Raw genomic sequence first — 24,757 nt, 5'->3', positions numbered from 1 at the left:
ATGGACACGTATGAAAACAGAGGGGGAAGGAAGGACTGGACAGAAGAACCTCAGACGCAGCACAGTTCTAAAGAAGTTTCAGCCAGGTTGATGGGGGGTCCTGGAGCTAAAGTTGTCCAATAGAGAAGTCCCACATTCCAAGGAATGTGGGCCCCACCATGTTCAGTCTCTGGCTGGAAGAAAGTATGGCCTTAGCATAAACAGGGTGTTGGAACAAGAGGGGTGGCAGCTGGGCTCTTACTCCACTGTGCTCCCGCGGCAGGAGTTCTAAGCAGCACATGTTCAGGGCTACTGCACACTATGGTTGAAACAATATTGTCCTTGGAATGACCTTTTTCAGTGAATCCAAATAGGCTCTGTGAAATTATGCCAGCTGTCAGCTGAATACTCACAGTAGATAACACATAAGCTAGTCCACCACCACCATATTTTTCTCCCAAGTGCTGGAACTTTTCATCCCTATCAGCCAAGATAAAATTTTCTCATAGAACACAATCAGTGACAAACTTTTATTCAGAAAATAAAAGTATTATTTCATTTTATTATTTCCAAAGAATCAAGCCCGTCATGAGTAGCCCACATGGTTGCTGTTCAAAGGTACTGAAAAGGGAGGCATTTGGTCACCATTACCCATCAAGAAACTCTTTACAAGGATAGGTTCCAAGTCCTTCGTGCTGCTCTTGGTCATTCAGTGACTGCAGTTTTGGCCCAGAAGCCATCCAAGATGAGCAAGTGCTGAGCCATCCTTAACTCATACCCAGATGAAACAACTTGCGCAGAACCGCTGGTCCTCCCCAGTAACCCCTGTAAGAAATAACACAAAAAAATGTACCTGCAGCAAGAGAGATGGGGCGACTTCAGTCAGGAGGATGCTGAAAGGGAAGCCAGGCTGCTCACAGAGCATGTTTATCAGCACATAAAGCAAGATTGTCTAGTGAGTTGGAAAGATCCCATGACTAGGAGGGGATAACCTACTTCCAGTTCTAAGCTTTGACATAGACTTGCTGTGTGAGCCTGGATGTGCTGACTCAATTTGGCAAATGTGTCTAAAGCCTCTACTACATGCAAACTGCTACTCTTTCTGCTTTCATTAGCTCATAATTAACTGTAGGTCAGGATTTTGCAATCTTGGCCCTATTGATATTTTGGACCAGATAATTCTTTGCTGTTGGGGGCTGACCTGGCATTATAGGATGTTTAGCAGTATCCCTGGCCTCTGCTCACTAAATGCAAGTAGCACCCCTCCAGTTGTAACAACCAAAAAGTGTCTCCAGAAATTATCAAATGTCCCTGGGGCAGCAAGGGGTAGGAAGATCACTCTTGGTTCAGGACCACTGATGTAGACACCCTGATTTCTCTCTCATATGGGTTTGGAAAAGTCAAATGAGGTCATCAGCTTTTAGAATGAAGAAGAGTGGCTGGGTGCAGTGGTTCACACCTGTAATCCCAGTACTTTGGGAGTCTGAGGCAGGTAGATCATTTGAGGCCAGGAGTTTGAAACAAGCCTGGCCAACGTGGCAAAACCCTGTCTCTACTAAAAATACAAAAATTAGCTGGGCATGGTGGTGCATTCCTGTAATCCCAGCTACTTGGGAGGCTGAGGCAGGAGAATTGCTTGAACCTGGGAGGTGGAGGTTGCAGCGAGCTGAGATCGCACCACTGCACTCCAGCCTGGGTGGCAGGGCAAGACCTTGCCTCAAAAAAAAAAAAAAAAAAAAAGGAAGAGGAATTACTCATTTTTATTACTCTATTTACTTATTGAATCCCTACTACGTACCTGCCTCTTTATGTGTTATCTCATTAACCTCCATCTTGTGAGGAAGGCAATGTTACTTTCATTTTGCAGATGAGAAATTTAAACACAGAAAGTGTTTAAATTAAATTAAACAGAACTTTCCCTGGGACACACAGCTATATATGTCATGCTAATAGCATGACACTGCTAATGGCCATGATGACACTGCTAATGACTTCTGCCATGCTAATGGCAGAAGTATGACTCAAATGCAGGTCTGACTCCAAAGACTATGCTCTTACTCACTGTTTGGTTTTTCCCATAACATATTAAAAACAAAGGTAAGGGGCTGGGAGCGGTGGCTCACGCCTGTAATCCCAACACTTTGGGAGGCCGAGGCGGGCGGATCACTTGAGATCGGGAGTTTGAGACCAGCCTGGCCAACATTTAGTAGAGACCCGTCTCTACTAAAAATATAAAAATTAGCCAGGCGTGGTGGTAGGCACCTGTAATCCCAGCTACTCAGGAGGCTGGGGCAGGAAAATTGCATGAACCCAGGAAGTGGAGGTTGCAGTGAGCCAAGATCGTGCCACTGCACTCCAACCTGGGCAACAGAGCAAGACTCTGTCTCAAAAAAAAAAAAAAAAAAGTAAGTTAGCAGATGATAGAGTACTTGATATGTGAAAGTGATTTACTATTATTATTTATCCAGCAGCAAAACAGGGCCTAGAGCATGGAAGACAGAACACTTGGTCACTGCTAATAATGAAGAAAAGAGGCTACATCCCCTGTGGGTGGAGATGTGCTACAAATCCCTTTCCTCATCCAGGAACCAGGCAGTGCACTTACCTTAGCATCATATTCCAATACAGGAAAGGCATCAGGTCAGCTTTCATAAGATACATGGAAAGGCGCTCTTTGCTTTGATCAAAGGGGAAGGTTTCTAGCGGCTCTGCTTTGTAGTCAAACTCAGCAAGAATCACACGGTTGTAGCCGGTCACCAGTGGACATGATGTGTAGCCATCATACTAAAATTGTAAATCAGACTGAGTTGGAAAGTAGATTTTTTTCATGGTACTATATTAACACTATAGAATTTATTATTTGCTGTGAGTGGTTATATATTCTTTTTTTCTGTATATTCTAACTTTTTGTACTGTGAAAAATGTAAATTATATTACAAAAAAATAGTACTAATGGCAAAAACAGAAATGCCCATATTGGAGACACTAATTAAGAAAGTGCAAAACTGAGCCAGGCACGGTGACTCACACCTGTAATCCCAGCACTCTGGGAGGCCAAGGTGGGCGGATCATCTGAGGTCGGGAGTTTGAGACCAGCCTGACCAACATGGAGAAATCCCGTCTCTACTAAAAATACAAAAAATTAGCCAGGTGTGGTGGCACACGCCTGTAATTCCATCTATTCAGGAGGCTGAGGCAGGAGAATCGCTTGAACCCAGGAGGTGGAGGTTGCGGTGAGCCGAGATCATGCCATTGCACTCCAGCCTGGGCAACAAGAGCAAAACTCCATCTCAAAAAATAAAAAAAAGAAAGAAAAGAAAAGAAAGAAAGTGCAAAATTGTGGGAAAACACTACTTTTACACAGAATGGAACATGATCATTGAGACAGTGATTCTTACAAGGCATACAAACCTTCTTTGTTGGTGTTTGATTCTTCATAATCACAGAAATTGTTCTATCAAGTATTCCTGACTGGGCAGCTATAAGAGAAATGGGAAAGTTAGAAAAATGTAAGCATCTAGGTTTTCCATGAAAACTAATTTGCAAATAACTTTAATGTAAACAAGTTAAGAAGATTCCATTTCCCATCCCTCGAGACATGACCTTCTTACTAATTGAAATTCTGACTACTGGAGGGGGTTCTTTTAATTCATGAAAGGCCTGCGCATGTGTTTCCATGGGTTTGAAACTAAAGAGCCGACTCCCTCCAGTGCGGCTGTAAGGATGGACCCACCCCAAATCCACTGCCTCTCCTCCTGGGGTTGAGGCTGTCAACTTAGTCTGTGTGTCCACTTAGTCAGTGTTCTTGGCCATGTGGGTTATCCCTGTGTCCCTCTTCACAGGCAGTCTGGATTGGTAGCCTCAGGCATTTCCAATAAGACAAAGCAGGCCTTCCTCTCTACCAGACTGTCCTGGCTGAGGCAGGACCAGGTGGATATAGATACAGATATAGATATAGATCTGTGGATATAGATATAGATCTATATAGATCTACCTGTATTTCCATCTCTCTGTCTCTTTCCTAGATAGATAGACAGACAGACAGAACGACAGACAGATACAGATAGATACATACATACATCGGAATTTGTTTCTGTTTTTCTTTGGCAAGAGTGGGGAGACTGCCTTTTTTATTAGGAAAATGTTCAAATTCCATTGTTTTGTTTCATGCATCTCATCACACATCCTATTTTTTTTCCTGCTGTATTTTTAGAGCAGATATCACATCAGTTCACTCATAAATCTTCCTGTCTGTATCTCTGATGGGGAATTTTCTTAACACAAACCACAGTATTTTCACACCCCCAAAATATTAGTAATAGTTTCTTCATATAATCTAAACCCAGTTTGTGTTCAATTTTGAATAATTAAGACAGCCCAGATGGGCATGGTGGCTCATGCCTGTAATCTCAACACTTTGGGAGGCCGAGGAAAGTGGATCATTTGAGGTCAGGAGTTCAAGACCAGCCTGGCCAATATGATGAAACCCCATCTCTACTAAAAATACAAAAATTAGGCAGGCATGATGGTACACGCCTGTAATCCCAGCTACTCAGGAGGCTGAGGCAGGAGAATGGCGGAGGTTGCAGCAAGCCAAGATGGCACCACTGCACTCCACCCTTGGAGATAAGTGAGACACCATCTCAGAAAAACAAAAAAAGACTACCCTTTTAAGGAGACAGCAGTTTGTGGCCGAGCATGGTGGCTTACACCTGTAATCTCAACACTTTGGGGGACCAAGGTGGGCAGATCACTTGAGGCCAGGAGTTTGAGACCAGCCTGGCCAACATGGTGAAACCTGTCTCTACTAAAAATACAAAAAATTAGCCAGGCGTGGTGTCGCTCCTGTAATTCCAGCCACTCAGGAGGCTGAGGCACAAGAATTGCTTGAATCCGGAGGCAGAGGTTGCAATGAGCTGAGATTGCACCACTGCACTCCAGCCTGCATGATGGAATAAGACTCTGTCTCAAAAATAAAATAAAATGAAGATACAGCAGTTGGTGTCTCTGGAGGTAGAACATGGGATTCACTTTTGAGGAAAGATGGGTTACCTTTGTATTATAAAATGCTTATTAAAGTGGTTATTTTGTAATCTCCCAAATCAGGGGTTAGCAAACTTTTTCTGTAAGAAAAATTGCAGGCCTTGTGGGCCAACGGCAAATCAAAGATATTATATAATGAGAAAAAACAAAATTTCCACCATACAAAAACAGGCAGTGGACTGCATTGCCCCATAAGCTATAGTTTGCTGATACCCAAATCAAAGAAGCAATGATTTTTTTTCTAGAATGGGTGGGGGTCAAAAAAATGAAGAGTAAACAACTCTGCTTAAAAATATTAAATGAGGCTGGGCGTGGTGGCTCACGCCTGTAATCCCAGCACTTTGGGAGGCTGAGGTGGGTGGATCACTTGAGTTCAGGAGTTCAAGAACAGCCTGGCCAACATGGTAAAACCCCGTCTCTACTAAAAATAGAAAAATTAGCCAGGCGTGGTGGCAGGTGCCTATAATCCCAGCTACTCAGGAGGCTAAGACAAGAGACTTGCTTGAACCCAGGAGGCAGAGGTTGTGGTAAGCCAAGATCGTGCCACTGCACTCCAGCCTAGGCAACAGAGCAAGACTGCATCTAAATATATATATATATTAAATGAGGCCAACCACAGTGGCTAATGAATCCCAACAGTTTGGGAGGCCAAAGCAGGAGGATCACTTGAGCCCAGGAGTTTGAGACCTGGGCAACAGAGGGAGACCCTATCTCTACAGATAACTTAAAAATTAGCTGGGTATGGTGACACATGCCTACAGTTCCAGCTACTTGGCGGGGGGTTGAAGTGGAAGGATCACTTGAGCCCAAGAGGTCAAGGCTGCAGCGAGCCGTGATCACTCTACTACACTCCACCCTGGGCAACAGAGCGAGACCTTCTCTCTAGAAAACAGAAAAAAAAAATTAAATGGCTATATTCACTGTGGGCAAAGCAACATCTCTAAAGATCATATTTCCCTTTTGGAAAACTGTGTTCCTCTTTGAGGGCCATAAAGAGTTTGGAATCTGGACTGAGAACACTTGAGGAGGCCACAGCAGCAGGACATCAAGGCCAATGGAAAAGGAGTGGAGATGTCCAGTGGGTGCCATCACAGAGAGATGGGGCCTGTGGAGCCAGGAAGCAGTCACTCAACGTCCAGGCTTAAAGTGTGCATGGGTGCAGGCGTGCGGGAGTTGGGTTTTTGCCCTGTATTACAATCCCCTTCTACCATGTCCATGCCTTCAGTTAACTTTTGTTAAATGCCACATCCTGATCTTAGCTGTGCTGGGAGTAATTAAAGGAGCATCCTGGGGCAGAGAGAAGCAGAGAAGGGGACATGAGCTCTGGAAAGCCAGATTCAACATGGCAAGATGGGTCTTGCTCACAATCGCATCAGGGTCTGGACAGAGGATTGGTGGCAAGTTAACCCAAGGACAGATTTGTGGAAAAAGTGTAGCATTGCCTTGGGATACTCAGAGGATTTGGGGAAGGGAATCTAAGAAGAAATGAAGATCTGCTTGGGAAAAGCTAGTACTATTGTAATTTAGAAATTGAAGAGTAAATAGACTTTCACACAGGTGAAATATTAGGTTGGTGCAAAAGTAATTGCGGTTTTTGCCATTACTCTTAATGGCAAAAAATTTAGAGACATTACTCTTCATGGCAAAAACCGCAATTACTTTTGCACCAACCTAAATAGCAGGTAAAGAGCACTCATTATGGTACTGTTTGAATAAAAACGGGTTGGAAACAACCCAGATATAATTAAGAGCGGACTCATTAAATAAGCTCTACAGCAACCATAGAATAGGTTGCAGATTGTAAGACACAAATGTAAGAATAATGGGGTTGCTCCCTCCGTGGCTGGAGGACTGTGGAAGCCATGCAGATGTACTGCAGGACTGGGAACAAGACTTTCCACTTAGAATATTTTTGTTCAGTCATATTCAGTCTTATCTATCTGGAACATCGAATTAAATATTTGTTTGAAGAAGGCTAAAAGCTGGGTAATCTGGGCCTCATATCACAGGTAGTTTCACCACATAAATTCTGCAGGCTTACATTAAATGAGTGTCATTTCAAAGTATCACCCCACAGACTACCTACAAATTACAAAGAGAGAGAGCGTACTTTTACAATGAAAAAAAAGGAGAGAGAGAACACCCCTTAACCCAGTAAGGAAGTCTAGCTTCACTAAAGACAAGACAAACTAACATGACAGGCTCCTGAGGTGCCACAGAGGGAGGTACACAGCCTCAGGTATGGAGATTTTTGCCAAAACATATAACCTGAATCTAATCGTAAGAAAGCAACTAGACAATTCGAAATTTTGGGGTATTCTACAAGGTAACTGGCCTGGAATCTTCAAAAATGTCGATGTCATGAAAGTAAAGAAAAAAATGTCAGAATGCCTGCTCTATATTAAAGGGAACCAAAGAGGCATGACGCCCAATGCAGTGTGTGATCCTTGACTGTCTGGTGGATTTAAGGAGGGGCTGGGACAAAAAAGGACATTTTTAGGAAAATATACATAAATACAGGCTGGGCATGGTGGCTTACGCCTATAATCCTAGCACTTTGGGAGGCCAAAGTGAGCAGATCACCTGCAGCCATGAGTTCGAGACCAGCCTGGCCAACATGGTGAAACCCCATCTCTACTAAAAATAAAAAAACTAGCCCTGTATGGTGGTGGGTGCCTGTAATCCCAGCTACTTGGGAGGCTGAGGAAGGAGAATCGCTTGAACCCGGGAGACAGAGGTTGCGTTGAGCTGAGAGTGCGCCACTGCACTCCAGCCCAGGCAACAAGAGTGAAATTCTGTCCCTCCACCAAAAAAAAAAAAAAAAAAAGTATATATATATATATATATATATATACACACACACATACACAATATATACATATATAATATACATATATACACAAATACGATAAAGCAAATGTCACAAAATATTAATAATTGGTTAATACCTGAAGGGTATATGAGTATTATAATTTATTTCAAATTTGTATAGGTTTGAGATTTTTTTAAAATAAAAAGTTGGAAGGAAATTAATATTAATAATGAAAAACACACTCAGTGAGTTTCCTAGATAGTCTACCTTGAGGTTGAAATAGCAAAAGTAACACAATCTGTTCCACAGGTGTCTAATTCACACAAAACACTACCATACTGAAGGTCTTGTGTTTTACAGCATCCAGAGAAGACAGTTCCTGTCAGTAGAGGACAGAATCTTAAAGGCAATTCTCCCCGTCACTGCTGGTGCAGAACATCGAGGTGAAGAATTTAGTTTTCCAGGCTGAGGCCTTAATCGTGTACCACTCAGGGCATGCTCCACTGTATTTGTCTTAACAGGACAATTTTCTGGTCTGCAAGCTTTCATTGACTTGCATGTGTTTTCTGGGAAAACAAATGCTTCCCAAGCTTTATGGTGTTTCAGGCAGAAGAAAAATAGCCAACCTGCCTGGTGGCAGAGGCAAAGAATACCCGGGATGCCAGTATGGCAGTATGAGAAGTAAGAGAATTCAAGCGAGCTGGAAAAGTGGTGCACTCTCTCTAAGGCCCCTTCTTCTGACAACAACCCCTCTGACCTAGAAAAGGTAGATAAGATCATGCTACTCTGGGGCAGAGCACTCAAAAGGTACTTTTTGCTTTACATGACACTGGGTTCATTGACAACTTGCTTCTGTCTTAGGAAGGCCTTTTTTTTTTTGAGATGAAGCCTTGCTGTGTCACCCAGGCTGGAAAGGAGTGGTGCGATCTTGGCTCACTGCAACCTCCACCTCCCAGGTTCAAGCAATTCTTCTGCCTCAGCCTCCTGAGTAGCTGGGATTGCAGGCGCCCGCCACACGCCTGACTAATTTTTGTATTTTTAGTAGAGACAGGGTTTCACCATGTTGGCCAGGCTGATCTCAAACTCCTGGCCTCAAATGACCTGCCTGCCTGAGTCTCCCAAAGTGCTGGGATTACAGGCAGGAACCACCGTCTCTGGCCAATGCCAAGCTTTTGTTTTTGTTACAATCGTGCCTTGAGGTGGCATCTTTTTGAGAAAGGGAGAAATAGAGCTGGTTATCTTACCTACTGCAGCAGCAGTCTTTGACGTAGGAAGGTTGGTGCAGTCCCCAATCCCAAACACATTTGGGTACCTCTTGTGTTGCAGTGTTTCCTTATCCACATCCACCCAACCAGCAGCATCAGACACAGGACTGGTCTTGAGGACATCTGGTGGGCTCATTGGTGGTGTGACATGAAGCATTTCATACTACACACAAAGAGAGAATCCACATTTTCATTTATTCAATATTTCTACAGCTCCACAAGCTCTCCCCCCACCTTCCTTACTCCATACACTGCGCTATGGCTGCATGGAGCATTATACAATCAGCACTTGTACCAGTCCACGCCCTCTCCAAGATCTTATGTGTTCTCCTGGGGGATGGTGATAAGCTAAATAACCATTCTCTCAGTTGACATGATCTCCCCATACAGAGACCAAGAGATCTCTGTGGCCACACACATGGGGTACATGAGATATTGGAGTAAAGCTCACTAATATTCTGAAAGAATCCATTGATGTTTTTATTAATACTAAAATAAGGGGGTGGTATATTTTAGTTGCAGTCTCCCTGACCCTCAGCTATCAACTTGTAAAGTTTAGCACCTCAGCGTTACTCTGTAAGGTGATGCTCAGCATCCCTTCAACTTGTAAAGGACGTGTTACGAGCTGGTAAGAAAGCATCATTCCCAAATATGTGTCAACTTCAAAACACATAAAGGAAACTGTCAGAACATCAATTTAAGATGAAAAGGGGTGGTAAAAATATTAGCTAGCACTTTGGAAAAGGAGCAAGGGGTCTGATTCAGTACTGGATTTACTTTTCAGTGCAGAAGGCAGGGGTGAATTTTTTTCCAAAACACCGTATCAAGGTTACCTTTGGTAGTGGTGCACTGACCCATCCTAATCACTTTTGAGGGCTCATTTAATTTTTTTGTTTATGTAATATTCTTTCACATTTTGTAGTTGGTTCTTATTATTCTTTTTATTTATTTTTAACAAACTCCTTCCAGCAACTTCATCAATTTGCTAGTGGGTCCAGTTAAGAACGCATTGATTGAAATGTTCACGACATGTCATTAGGGTAAAAACTTAAGCATTTGAAGACAATTCCAACCTTTTGAGACAGTCAATAGCTCTTCAATTTCCATAAGAAGTCCAATGGCCCCATGCCCTCCGAGAGGCTCAGCAGTCACTGATGGCAATGGGAATTAGGAAGATGACTTGTACTTATTACAACTCTCAGACAAATATAAGCTTAATTAACCTCAGGGAAGGAGCACTGCAAATGGTTGCTGCTCATCTGCAGGATAATCTTGGGTGGAGGGTGGCTCTTGGGACATGGGTCCCTGAGGTCAGGTCTGTTAATGAACATTGAAACTGAATGCATGTTTGCAGGATAATGGATGAAATGGTCAACAGCTATCATCTACTAAATTATTAATCTCCTGTCTGCATTTCCACAGTCAACTAGAACTACTTTTGAGACAGTGTTTCACTCTGTTGCCAGACTGGAGGGCAGTGGCTTGATCATAGCTCACTATAGCCTCGAACCCCTGGGCTCAAGCAATCCTCCTGCTTCAGCCTCCCAAATACCTGGGACTAGAGGCACGCACCACCACACCCAGCTAGTTTGTTGTTGTTGTTGTTGTTGTTTCTTTTAGTAGAGACTCAGTCTTGCTCTGTTGCCCAGGCTGGTCTCGAACTCCTGGGCTTAAGCAACCCACCTGTCTCAGCCTCCCAAAGTGCTGGGATTATAGGTGCAAGCTACCATACCTGACCTAGAACTACATTTTTGAACTGAGGTCTAAACCTTACTAGAGTCATCTCGGTGGAGTTAATGTGTTTGAATTTCACAAGTACACGTAAATTCCACACCTCTTTTCTAAAGGAAAAGCTAAATACTTTCATATAATCATCATAAAGGTATGGAGTTTTACCTGAGCTAACATCCTACAAAAGGGTCTACTTTATGGATTTATTAGAAATTAATGGCCAGGTACAGTGGCTCATGCCTGTAATCCCAACACTTTGGGGGGCCAAGGTGGGCAGATCGCTTGAGCCCAGGAGTTCGAGACCAGCCTGGGTAACGTAGTCAAACCCCTCTCTACCAAAAACACAAAAAATTATCTAGGCGTAGTAGCACATGCCTGTTGTCCCAGCTCCTCAGGAGACTGAGGTGGGAGGATGGCTTGCTTGAGGCCGGGAGGTGGGGGTTGCAGTGAGCCAAGAAGGCACCACTGCACTCCAGCCTGGGTGACAGAGCAAGATCCTGCCTCCAAAAGAAAAAAAGAAATAAAAGGAAATTAACATTGGGCCAGGTGTGGTGGTTCACACCTGTAATCCCAACACTTTGGGAGGCCAAGGTGGGCAGATCACTTGAGCTCAGGAGTTTGAGACCAGCCTGAGCAACACAGCAAAACCCAGTCTTTAAAAAAATACGAAAATTACCCAGGCATGGTGGTGCATGCCTATAGACCCAGCTACTCAGGAGACTGAGGTAGGAGGATCGCCTGAGCCTGGGAAGTAGAGGCTGCAGTGAGCCGTGAGCCATGGTTGTACCACTGCACTCCAACCTGGGTAACAGAGTGAGACCCTGTCTACAAAAAAAAAGAAAGAAAGAAACAAACAAACAAACAAACACTGGCACTTAGTTGTAGCTTGTTCATTATCTATCATTTATTTCTGTACTGTATAGGATAAATAACTTGGTTCTCCTTTATTAACATACATAGTCCATTCAGTGTGGTGGTTTTCAAACTTTAATGTTTATTAGCAGCATTGGGGAGACTTGTGGAAAATACAGGTTCCCAGGCTGCACCATGCCAAGATCCCAGTCTAGTAGATCTGGGTAAAGCACGGGAATCTGTACTTTAACAAAATCTGCTAGTGATTCTGACATGTAAAATCTGTGGATCACATGCTTACAATCTCTGGCTTGAAGGAACAGGCTCATTTATGAAGAAAAATAGAATGCTATTACTTGGACAAGTCACTTCATCTCTTTGGTCTTTAATTTGCTTATCCATAAAGAAATGCACTAGACTAGACAATCTCCAAAGTGTCTTCTAGTTCCTTCCCCTCCCAGGTTCAAGCAATTCTCCGCCTCAGCCTCCAGAGTAGCTGGGATTACAGGCTCCCACCACCATGCCCAGCTAATTTTTGTATTTTCAGTAGAGACAGGTTTCACCATCTTGGCCAGGCAGGTCTCAAACTCCTAACTTCATGATCCACCCGCCTCGGCCTCCCAAAGTGCTGGGATTATAGACGTGAGCCACCATGTCTGGCCCAATTCTTCACACCAGTTGTTCTCAATCCTGGTTGAACAGTAGAGTCATTAGGGGAATTTTTGAAACTCCCCATCCTCAATCTGCACCCCAAACCAATTAATTAAAACCTCTTGTAAAGAGGCCAGGCATCAGCACATTTCAAAAGCTCCCTAATATGTAGCCAGGGTTAAGAGCCACAGCTTTACATTCTTCTGGTGGATTTTTTGAAATTCAGATTTTAAGAGTGGAACTAAATATCTGACCTGAAATCCTATAATTCAAAGGGGACACAAATGTCTTCTTTAATTACAAACCCTTTAGAAGAATAATAACCATTCATTTATCCACACCCCTACCTACAACCTCAGCTATCCAGAGGAGAGCTGAGAACCGAAGTACTAACAAAGTTAAGTTCATGCACTCAAGTTCATACACTTTGATCATAAAAGTATGCTTCGTGCTCTTACTCATAGCCCATTTTAGTGAAAGCTCAACTTGGGCTCACTCAATGGGCTCTCTCAAATGGGCTCTTTTGTAAAGTAAAAATTAGTTCACTCATATGAGCTGTCCATTTGAGTGAGCCCATTTGAGTGAGCCCATTTGAGGAGCGGCAATTTAAAAGAGCTAAAGCTGGAGGGACCTCCCAAAGTCACTAACAACAGCCTGACAGCCAGGAAAAAGGAAAACTACAAAAAGGACACACATAAAAACAAAGAGCAGTAATTTGAGACCCTTTTGTAAAGTGATAACTAGCTCCAAACATTCCAGTAGCCTCTGTGTGCATAACTACACAGGAGCTATTCGAAATGATGACCCTGAGCTGCTGCAGATAGACACTAGATGAGCCTGGGACAACCTGTGACACCAGAAAGTAAAGGAAGTGCTCGAACACATGATGGGGCATGTCACAGGGACACAAGAGCCAGCTGGAAGGGGAACGTACTGACCAAATCCAGAACAATTTGAGCACCAAAATAATTAAAAACAATAATGAATGATAACACCATTGGAAAAAATATAGGAACTCATGAGTTCATACCAATAGTTAATTAACTAAGAGAGAAGCAAAGACTCTTGCTGAAAGAATGACAAGAGCTTACTGGTAAATGTGCAGGAAATGTTACAGTTAGAAAATCATCATTTTGCAACCAACATAGTAAAGATTTGATTAGGCAAGGATCATCAATGGATGCTAACTCTAGTGGGGAGACTTGAATGAGTAGACTATTTGCATGGTTTTAAAGTGTCTTCCCCACAGACTTCTTATTAGTAGCAAGGGAGAAAACAAACTGTAATTATTCCATGGAAAAACTGGACCACATCTTGACTGCTGATCAAAATTAACATCACCAATGAAGGGCAGATGAACACTGTATGCTTGCAAATGTGATACCTTAGAAGGGCACAATGCTTATGCAATGTTCCAGTCTAAAAAACAGAGCCTGAGGCCAGGTGCAATGGCTCATGCCTATAATCCCAGCACTTCAGGAGGCCGAGCAGGTGGATGGCTTGAGGTCAGGAGTTCGAGACCAGCCTGGCCAACATGGTGAAACCTCGTCGCTACTAAAAATAAAAAATAAAAAAATTAGCCGGGCATGGTGGTGCACACCTGTAGTCCCAGCTACTCATGAAGCTGAGGCAAGAGAATCGCTTGAACCTGGGAAGCAGAGGCTGCAGTGAGCTGAGATTGCACCACTGCACTCCAGCCTGGGTAACACAGCGAGACTTCGTCTCAAAAATAAATAAATAAATAAATATCAAAGTCTAAAACTAATCACAAGAAAACATTGACAAACTCAAAATGAGGAACATTCTACTGAAAGAAAAGTGGTGGGGGAGAGGGCTGTATTATTTCAAAATATCAATGTCATAGAAGACAAAGAAAAGCTATAGAAATGTCACAGATTAAAGGAGGCTAAATAGACCTCACAATTGAATGTAATACCTGACTGTTGCCTGAGTCTTGCACTGGAGGAAAAAATGCTATAAACACAGTTGGGCCAATCAACTAAACTGGAATACAAATAGTAAGTTAAAAAATTGTATCTGTGCTAAATTTACTGAGTTGATAATGGTACTGTAGTTATGTAAGAGAACACTTCTATTTTAGAAAATTAACACTAAAGTATTTGGGGCTAAAGAGAGCTGATGCATGATATATGTAAATTTCCTTGGAAAAACTAGATATGGATGGATGGATAGATAGATAGACAAAGGCAGATAGAAGAAAGAGAGAAAGGAAGGAAGGAAGGAAGGAAAGAAGGAAGGAAGAAATCAAATGATAAAGCTAAAGCAAATGGGGTAAAATTCTACAAATGAATCTAGGTAAAAGCTACACACAATTTTCTTTGTACTATTTTTATTTTGTAACTTCTCTAAGTTTGAGATTATTTCTTTTTTTTTTTTTTTAAAGATGGAGTCTCACTCTGTCACCCAGGCTGGAGTGCAGTGGTACAATCTCGGCTCACTGCAGCCTCCGCCTCCTGGGTTCCAGTGATTCTCCTGCCTCAGCCTCCCGGGTAGCTGGGATTACAGGGACGTGCCACCACGCCCAGATAATTTATGTATTTTTAGTAGAGATGGGGCTTCACCATGTTGGCCAGGCTGGTCTCAAACCCCTGACCACAGGTGATCCGCCTGCCTCGGCCTCCCAAAGTGCTAGAATTATAAGCAAGAGCCACAGTGCCCGGCCTGAGATTATTTCCAAATAAAAGTTTTTAAAATTATGACCCTGAATCATCAGTAACATTTCAAGTGATATTTAGTGCACTATTTTAAAAAGGAAAGATGTATGCAATAAATTTTAGAAAGAGCTGAGCTAAAAAGCTTAAAATTGGAAGTTTGAAGTTTAGAAGTCTAGTCTTTGGTTCACTTCAAAATTCCTTTTTATGGAACCCTTCATTTCTTGAAAAATTCTGAATGAATAAAATCTGACTCTGTAACATTTTCTCATTGTCAACAGCTTTTGCCAAAATGATGTAAACAAATATTCTTCCACGCATGCTTCTCCAGATGCTTTTACATCTTGTTCTTAACCTCATAACACCTCCAGAAAGTACTATTCCCACTTCACAGAAGAAGAAACTCAGACACCAAGGCCAACCCCATACAACAAAGGCCAAATCTTTCCAAGAAGTATGGTAGCTCTGCCAGATCCTTCAAGGGGAAATATTTTTAAAGATAGCCTCTTCCACAGGTGAAAGACATCCCTGTTGTTCTTTTTTCTTTTTCTTTTTCTTTTTCTTTTTTTGAAACGGAGTCTCGCTCTGTTGCCCAGGCTGGAGTGCAATAGTGTGAGCTCAGCTCACTGCAACCTCCACCTCCTGGCTTCAAGTGATTCTCCTGCCTCAGCCTCCCCAGTAGCTGGGACTACAGGCACCCGCCACCACACCCAGATAATTTTCGTATTTTTAGTAGAGACAGGGTTTCACCATGTTGGCCAGCCTGGTCTCGAACTCCTGACCTCAAGTGATCCACCTGTCTTGGCCTTCCAAAGTGCTGGGATTACAGGCGTGAGCCAGCATACCCAGCCAATCCCTGTTTTCTTGAACTACCCACAGGGTTACTTCCTGCTCACAAGCAGGACTGTTTCTCACATGCCACCAATTGAGACAATCATCAGATCTTGCATGCGAGGAAGCCCTCCCTTACCTCTACACAGTAACCAAAGTTGTGGAATATTTTTGACTACTTCAAGTGACTCGATGCCAGTAAAAGTTGAGTCAAAGGAATAGGACAAAAATTCACTTGGCACCAGCTAACAACACCTTCTCACCTCCCACTGACACAGCCTCTTACATCTTTCTCTTCCCCACCCATTTTGACCTACCTTCTTGCCCTATCACTTCCCTAATATGCTCATTTCACCCAGTCTTCCCCAGCACACAATGATGGCAGATAGGGTGGTGTGAGCCCCCATGTATCTATGGCACGTTTCAGCAGACAACGCTTCAGGCTAACAGCTTAGCCTCACCACTCACTGAAATCACTTGGGTCTCTCCTGGTTTGTCCAGGTTCTCAAATACAGCCTCTTGTTTATCGGCTCGGACTTCAATGAGGTTTTTCTTGTAGTTAACAGTGAGGTTCCGCTCCCGGATGATCTCCTGCAGGGCATCTGCATACTTCTTAACCCCGAAAATGGCTCCAAGAGCAGTGTTGAAAATGATATTGGCCTTGGATCGCTTCCCTGTCTGAGAAAAATAAGAAAACCATTAACACAAGCATGAATGCAGCTGCCCTTTTTTTTTTTTTTTTAATCCAGACAAGAATTAAAACCCTCAGCAGGGACCTTGCTAGCTTTTGCCACCATTATGTCCTGGCAGGGCAATGGGTAGACCAATCCACTGCCTCCTCCTTATGTTCTGCCCATGACATAAAACTAAGTACATACTTCAGTTGCGGGCTGAGGTGGGCACTGTTCAGCTGAAGGCCAGAGGTGAAGGTTAGGTCCAGGTCAAGATAGAATAGAGTAGAACAGACTGTTTATTCATATATTCATGTATTCATTCACTCAATAAATATTTAACAAAGTTCTAGAGTTGGCCAGATACTGTCCTAGGTGCTGAGCGAACAGCAGTGAGCAAAACTGAGCTCCAGCCAGGCACAGTACCTCACACCTGTAATCCTAGCACTTTGGGAGGCCGAGGCAGGCAGATCACCTGAGGTCAGGAGTTCCAGACAAGCCTGGCAAACATGGTTTGAGACAAGCTTGTCTCTTAGCTGGGCATGGTGGCAGGCGCCTGTAATCCCAGCTACTCAGGAGGCTGAGGCAGGAGAATGGCTTGAACCCAGGAAGCAGAGTTTGCAGTGAGCTGAGATTGCACCATTGCACTCCAGCCTGGGTAATAGAGCAAAATTCTGTCTCAAAAAAAAAAAAACTAAACTAAAAAACAGTAACAACAAAACTCTGAGTTCCTACCTTCTTGACATTGTTCAGAGAGGCCAATATTCTCCCAAATGCCTAAGATCTTATGGTACTTGAACCTTCCTTGTAGGCCATCCAAGACTTGGGAGAAAAGAGTTATACAAAGGAAGCTTTCAGGACGGAAGAAACAGCTCGTTTCTTATTCTTTCCTTTGCTCGGCTCCTTTCAGGATTTGCTCACCCGGATCTCACCATTTGAAGAAGTCAGGTGGGTAAGTGCCTCAAAAGGCTGTGCCAACCCTTTATGACCCAGAATGAACTTTCTTGGAGTCAGAAATGATTACTGGAACTGTCTTTAATTCCTTGCCTCACAGGGTTGTTGCAGTTTACAGAGCTCAGGGGAAGGTCTTGCTCAGTCCCAGCCTCCATGTGCACATTCAACCACTCCCCAGCCCGTTCTTGCCCACCTTTCTTCCCATCTGTCCCCATACACGACTACGGGCTGCTAGAAATCCTGCCACTGTCTCAAGCCAAACCGTACTTTGGTAAACTAAATGTCACACCCCATGCAAGAGCAGGGAAGGCAAGAACAGCTTCCCTCACAAGCTTAAGCCAGGTGTACTTGAGCTCCAGACACCTGCTCCACAGAGAGCATTTGGAGAATGCTAAGAAAGTCTCCTCCTGCCCAAATATCTCTTTCCATGAAGGTTTAAAGTTCTATGAGAACATTTTTTTGCTTTTTAAATTGGCATTTTGCCTATCATATTTTTTTAATGTATACCTAAGGGACAGAAAATATTCATGACCTTAAACTTGAGTGGAAGTAGTGGATAGCATTATGGATAAAAATGAACAATCTGCAACTAATTGTCTAACTATATGGAAATATTTAAACAGTCTCTAACATGTCTCTGCAGTAGACTTCTCTTTTTTTTTTTTTTTTTTAAAGATGGAGTTTCACTCTTGTTGCCCAGGCTGGAGTGCAATGGCACGATCTTGGCTCACCACAACCTCTGCCTCCCAGGTTCAAGCAATTTTCCTGTCTCAGCCTCCCGAGTAGCTGGAATTACAGGCATGCACCACCACGCCCAGCTAATTTTTTTGTATTTTTAGTAGAGACGGGATTTCTCCATGTTGGTCAGGCTGGTCTTGAACTCCTACCCTCAGATGATCTGCCCACCTCAGCCTCCCAAAGTGCTGGGATTACAGGCGTGAGCCACCATACCCAGCATCCAGTAGACTTTTACACACATATTTAAAAAGTATGTAACAAAGTCTATTTAATATTATATAATACATTTAAATTTTTCATGTACACTATGACTGTAACCATATTTAAGTATACAGGAAAAAAAGCTGGAAAACCATGTCAAATTGAAAACTGCAGCTTTATTAAAGCAATTGGATCATGAGTGATTTTCTCCTCTTTTCTATTTTATAAACTTCCAGTTATCTAATTTTGTACATATGTAATAAAAATTTAGGATAAAAAAGGGATTACGATAGAGATAAAATGGAATTCTTGCAATCAGTGAATTAGCACTGTCTGCCCTGCTCATCTTTGTCCCCGGAAAGGAAGCATACCTTCCTGAAGTAGGCTTCTGATAAGTACATGATCTTCTGAGGGGCTCCAGCACACTTCACTGGAGTATTTGGGAAGGTGAAGATGGCATTGCCCTCCTTGAAGTCCTGCAGAGCTTTCCATGTCTTCTCTACAGTCTTAACTGAATAATTCGACCCTATTTTGGGATGAGCGAAACCTTCAGGCAGGCCTTTGATCTGCAACAAAGTACACAAAAATTATTTTAAACAAAAGTGCAAATGTCTTTAGAGTCCTTGTTCTTTGCCATTTCTACAACTTTTCAAATATTTCAGTACTATCATTACCCTCCAATACCTATATGCCTAGAGCAGGCAGGTGGCTGAGGGTTCTAAGACCAGAGCTGCGGCACCTGTAGTCACCTGTCAAACTGCAGAATGGGCTCAGCTCAGAGGAACCCTCCAACTCCCTGGCCTTAAGAATATAATTTGAATACAACTTTTCCCACCATCAGAGTGAGGACAAGACGCCAGCCAGCCTTCCTTTTAGGAGAACCAGTTGCCTTACTGGAAAGAACAACTGGCAGGACCAAGAGCCATTTATATCGTCAAGAATAGCAAACTTAAATCACCCTTTATCGGTTTGTAGCAGACCAAACTCTAGGTAAAGACAGTAAAGCCAGGTACCTAAAAACATGGACTTTAGGATCCCACATACCAGTTTGAGTCCTGGCTCTTCCACTTACTGGCATTGTGACCCTGCGTAAATTACCTAATACTTCTAAGCCAGTAGGTCTCCAAGTGCGGTGCTCAGACCAGCAGCACAAGCACCACCTGGGAGCTTGCCGGAAATGCAGATTATCAGGCCCCATCCTAGACCTACTGAATCAGAAACTCTGGGAGCAGACCCAGCAATCTGTGGTTTAACAAGCCCTCCAGGTGATTCAGATGCACACTCAGGTTTGAGAATCTTAATGTTCACCATCTTTGAAATGGGGATAAGGTATCTGCTTCACAGGGTTGTAGGCAGAAGCAAATGAGGCCATGCATGTAAATGACGCATGCACATGGCAAATGTCCTGTAAATGTTAGCTGATTATTGCCAATAAGATCAACTGGACACCTACTATAAATGTTAGAAGGCTCATGGAGTGCAATGAAGATGTCACAGACTGAGTTAAAGAGACTTAAGCCTCAGTTCTCAGCAAGAGCAGGTTCAACTTCAATCATCAAGATGGGCTGGTCCTTCAGAGCCTCCCCAGCCCATTCTCTGGGCCGCCTCCAAAGTCACTCCGGACACTTATCCCTGAGGTCTCAAGGAAACAGAGTCCTCCCATCCCCTCAGTGGCCTGAGTTCACTACTTATCCACACTCAACGTTAAAAGCAACTATTTGTTACTGTTCACCCCTGTTACAGTTAGATAGTAGTAACATTGGCAGTCTCAATAATAATATCATTATTATTATAAAATCACCTTGTATGTTAATGTTTTCAAAGTTTCACATCAATGTTAACAATGGATATTCACTATGTACCTCTGAAGGAGGCAGGGGAATATTATTAGCCCCTAGAATGGATGGAGCCCTGCCCAGAATCTTAAAGAACCAGACACCAAGGCCTCTGCCCACCTGCCTGGGGGTCTTCCCACAGGACCGCCATACCTTCTAGTTCCCAAAGCAAATCTCACTATCCAAGAGATAAACAAGCAGACACAAGCAGTTGATGTCTTATCACCTTCATTAGTTTTCTCTAGTTTTAAGAAGCTGTCGTTGATGGAAAAGGTGCCGTAAAGTGGTAACCAAGCTTCTTTCAGGAAAACCTGTGTCAAAAAAGGTGGTTTTGACCCCTCATCTAGTCAGAGTTGCTTCCCTGGGAATTCTGAAACAGAGAGAGCTAGAGAGGAGGGGAGACAGGGAAAGGGAGAGTCAGGGAAAGAGATGAGATGTGACTCCTCCTTTGGCTTCCAGCAACAGGCTGTGCACTGGGGAGCTATGGACTATCCTATCACACAGAGTAGACCGGCAGGCAGGACGGCCTGCTGCAGAGACCCTGTGAAGCTGGCCTGAGAAAGAGGCTAAGAGAGATGGACAAAGAGAGGCTGCCTGAGTCCAGTAGAACCCAAAGTGGAGATCCAGCCCTGCCAGAGGCCCAGCTACATTCTTGCCCTAGTGTTCTAGAAACATCTCAATATTTTCATCAATGATCTCCACTTTTTATTTACACCAACCTGAGTAGTTTCCTTGAAATTGCAATCAAATAGTCCCAAGTAGCACAGTGACCATTGTTAAGTTATTACATTCCTTAGCCTCAGTTTCCTCATCTATTAAGTGAAGATAAAAATGCCTCCCTCACAAGTAGTTGTAAAGAATCAATTTTTGATTCCTGGCTGGGCGCAGTGGCTCACGCCTGTAATCCCAGCACTTTGAGAGGCTGAGGCAGGTGGCTCACTTGAGGCCAGGAGTTTGAGACCAGCCTGACCAACACAGTGAAACCCCGTCTCTACTAAAAAAAATACAAAAATTAGCCGGGCGTGGTGGTGGGCACCTGTAATCCCAGCTACACTGGAGGATGAGGCAGGAGATTGCTTTAACCTGGGAAATGGAAATTGCAAGTGAGTTGAGATCACGCCACTGCACTCCAGCCTGGGTGATAAGACTCCATCTCAAAATAAAAAAGAAACAATACTTGATTCCTAGCATGGTTCCTGGTATGTAATAGAGATTCCATGATAAAGGCTACTTTTAAATATCTCTGTGACTTGGTTTGCTACAAGAGGCTGCTATGAACTCTGAGCACTGGCCTCTGCAGTGCTTCTCACATGACACTGGGGCTTTGGGAAGACAGTACCATGGAGATGCATTGCCTTTGCTAGGTCAACACTGTGGGGGATTTTTGGAAGGTATGGCCCTCTTGAAAGTAGTTGTAATAAACACCTTTCTCCATATCGTCTACTTCACTGCTTGTCTGTCATTCTAACAGACTCACGACCCATGGCACCATGACTCAAAACCATCTTACAACATTCACAACAACTTGTAGCTTCTCTGAACTTTCCCAAAACACATCCCAAGACATTTTCACTACCCTTCCCCTGGACATGGCACAATTCAACACACTTCAAAGATTCTTACTGGGCCAACTCTGATGAGGCCCTTGCCCGGGTCACATTCCTGAAGCTTGTTACCCGGTTAGCACAGATGTTTCTTGTACTCCAACTATTTATCCGTAGTCCCCAACAACCTTCTGGAAATGATAATATTTACCGATTTACTCTGCTATGTTTTAGAAAAATAACTTGAATCTCACAACTTCCAAACTGCATCTGGCTCCCTAGCTCACTGAAAAGGGAGATCTGAGGAACTTCTGGGTGGCATTTCCATTGCATCAGTTACTTCACACTAGAAACCCAGCATCGACACAACAAAACCCAGATGTCCCTCCAGCAACTGATGAGCTAACTGCTGGTGTTCCACCCCTTAAATTCTGCCTTAAAATTTATAATCTAAACCCTACTTCCAAAGCGGAATGTAATCTTCAATACAGCCAACTCAGTCCCACATAGAAAGACAGGTTTCTTACAAATGTGGAAAGAAAACTGCTGTTTTGCAAGAATTAATCATTAAGGCATGAGCATGCTGAACTCTAATTAAAGCTTAAAGCTAGAACATATGGTTATTATTGACAGAATCTTAGAGAAGACTTCCTTAAAACTGTAAAAGGACTGCCAAGAAATAAAACCAGAAGAGATTTTCTTAGAACCCCTTTCTTGTCAAAATGAATATAATAAAGCAACTAAATGCAGCATTTGCTCTTGGCATAGATAAGCCAGCATAACACAGAAACAGTTTCACACAGTACCTTCTCATAATCCAGCTGGATTCCGAGAGCAATAATAAGATATTGGTAGGAGATCTGCAACACAAGAAGACATTATTTTAGACCAAGACCCAAGAAGCAGCAACTCAAGGACTAACTCAGGCCCCAGATGTGGTTCCGTGTGGTCTGAGGGAGGCAGGGAAATATTATTAGCCCATAGAACAGATTAGAAAACCGAAGCAGAACATGGTTGGGAGTCCTGCCCAGGTTCCCATTTTTTAATCTGAATGCCTTGGGGCTGGGGGAGGTGGGCAGACAAGCAGGAAGGGATGCATGTCCACTCCCATCATGCCCTCTGCCATCTATGCCTCACACCTCACTGCTTCACAAGTATTTTGTAAGCTGCCTAGCCCCAGAAAGCTTGAGACAGCTATGTGTTTACACAGTGAGAGGCCACAATTATTTGTACAGTGCTTGTATTAACACTTTTTCATATTGAGAGTTAAGAGAAGGGCTTCCTAATCATAAAAGACAATCCACTATCTAAAATCTATGTGGTAGGCCAGGCACAGTGGCTCACACCTGTAATCCCAGCACCTTGGGAGGCCGAGGCAGGTGGATCACTTGAGCTCAGGAGTTGGAGACCAGCCTGGGCAACATGGTAAAACCCTGTCTCTGCAAAAAATACAAAAATTACCCAGGTGCGGTGGCAAGCACCTGTAGTCCCCAAGGGGGCTGAAGTGGGAGAATCGCTCGAGCCTGGGAGGTGGAGGTTGCAGCGAGCAGAGATCACACCACTGCACTCCAGCCTTGGTGATAGAGTGAGACTCTGTCTCAAAAAAAATAATAAAATAAAATAAATATATATATATAATATATATTAGTATATTGTATGTTAAAAATAAAAAACTAAAATCTATTGGGTAATATGTGAGTCCCAAGCAAGTCTGACCTGTCATGTGGATTGGACCAATATCATAATTGGGAGATTGCTCTTTTGAGCAATCTCAAGGTCATTGAAAGGCTATGACATAGTGCACCTGATCTTATTTAATGACCTGTATGGGATGAAAAAAGTCCCTTCTTCAAATATGGGTATTTTATCCATAAGTAGCATGATGGAAATGTGGGTTTACAACAAAGAGGAAGACAAGTTTAGGCCAAAAAGTGTAAACAAAGTGGTCATAAAGTACAAGAACTTGCCTAGAAAACTGGAGTTGGAGAATGATTGCAGTGAGACTCAGGAGCCCAGAAAGAAGAAACAGGTGGTGATTACCATGATCCTGTACTAAATGGCAGAGCAGAGCAAGCAACCTGAGCGAATTGCAGTTGGAGAGAGAGGAGTCCAAGACCTGAGAGTGCTTGGCTCTGGCTGAGGAGCCAAGGGAAGCAACGTGCAAAAGAGGTCCTTCCCTGGCATCCAGGAGCTTCAGCCCCAAAGGCACCTCGGCAGCAGGCTTTCCCATTATGACACGATCACCCTCACCACTGGCCCCTCCCAGGAGCTCCCCAGCATGGTGTGCATGAGGCTTCTAGCACTTGTTCTCCCCAGCACACTGACCACTCCTAGAGGATAAAAGTTACGTCTTATTCCTTACATTCCTAGAATCTAGCACAGTCGCTAAATTAAAGTGAGGAACTCTGTAATGTTTGGTGGGTGAATGGATAGATGAATGATTTCAGTTGCTCGTGAAAAATACAATTTCTCTAAGTGGATAGATAATATAAGCATTTTCATCTGTATGTTTTGCCTATCCATAGAAAGATGATGTCTTGGCCAGGTGCAGTGGCTCATGCCTGTAATCCCAGCACTTTGGGAGGCCGAGGCGGGTGGATCACAAGGTCAGGAGTTCGAGACCAGCCTGGCCCGCATAGTGAAACCCCGTCTCTACTAAAAATACAAAAAATTAGCTGGGCATGGTGGCGGGCGCCTGTAGTCCCAGCTACTCGGGAGGCTGAGGCAGAATTGCTTGAATCCAGGAGGTGGAGGTTGCAGTGAGCCAAGATCGCGCCATTGCACTTCAGCATGGGTGACAGTGAGAGACTCTGTCTCAAAAAAAAAAAAAAGAAATAAAGAAAGATGATGTATTGAAATTCCATCTTCTGTAGGAAAGGGCACCGGGCCCGTTAAATGGCCAGCCAAACCGTGTTGAGCAATCCGGGCATGTTAGGTAAGAGCTAGCATGGGGTCTGGTAGTGATGATCTACAGGTGA

General features: G+C 43.4%; 1 protein-coding gene across 5 annotated transcripts in view; it reads right to left on the bottom strand.

Moving 5' to 3' along the window:
• Positions 1-495: 495 nt before the first annotated feature.
• Positions 496-24,757, bottom strand: part of SQOR (sulfide quinone oxidoreductase) — a 55,222-nt gene continuing 30,960 nt past the window's right edge. For 4 of the 5 annotated variants that reach the window (XM_063716142.1, XM_054531420.2, XM_024232333.3 and 1 more), the window contains exons 4-10: positions 22,586-22,639; positions 18,772-18,966; positions 16,305-16,514; positions 9,079-9,262; positions 3,391-3,458; positions 2,585-2,763; positions 496-804 (exon numbers count right to left, since the gene is read on the bottom strand). In XM_063716142.1, the coding sequence (XP_063572212.1) occupies positions 747-804; positions 2,585-2,763; positions 3,391-3,458; positions 9,079-9,262; positions 16,305-16,514; positions 18,772-18,966; positions 22,586-22,639 (948 nt within the window). In that variant the 3' untranslated portion in view covers positions 496-746. Of the gene's footprint in view, positions 3,459-9,078; positions 9,263-16,304; positions 16,515-18,771; positions 18,967-22,585; positions 22,640-24,757 lie in introns of all 5 variants that reach the window. The other variant, XM_063716141.1, reaches the window with a different exon arrangement.

This window comes from Pongo abelii, chromosome 16 (assembly GCF_028885655.2).
Source record: "Pongo abelii isolate AG06213 chromosome 16, NHGRI_mPonAbe1-v2.0_pri, whole genome shotgun sequence".
NCBI classification, from domain to species: Eukaryota; Metazoa; Chordata; class Mammalia; order Primates; family Hominidae; genus Pongo; species Pongo abelii.
Note: the sequence above shows the minus strand (reverse complement) of the source record. Positions and strands in the feature narration are given on the sequence as shown.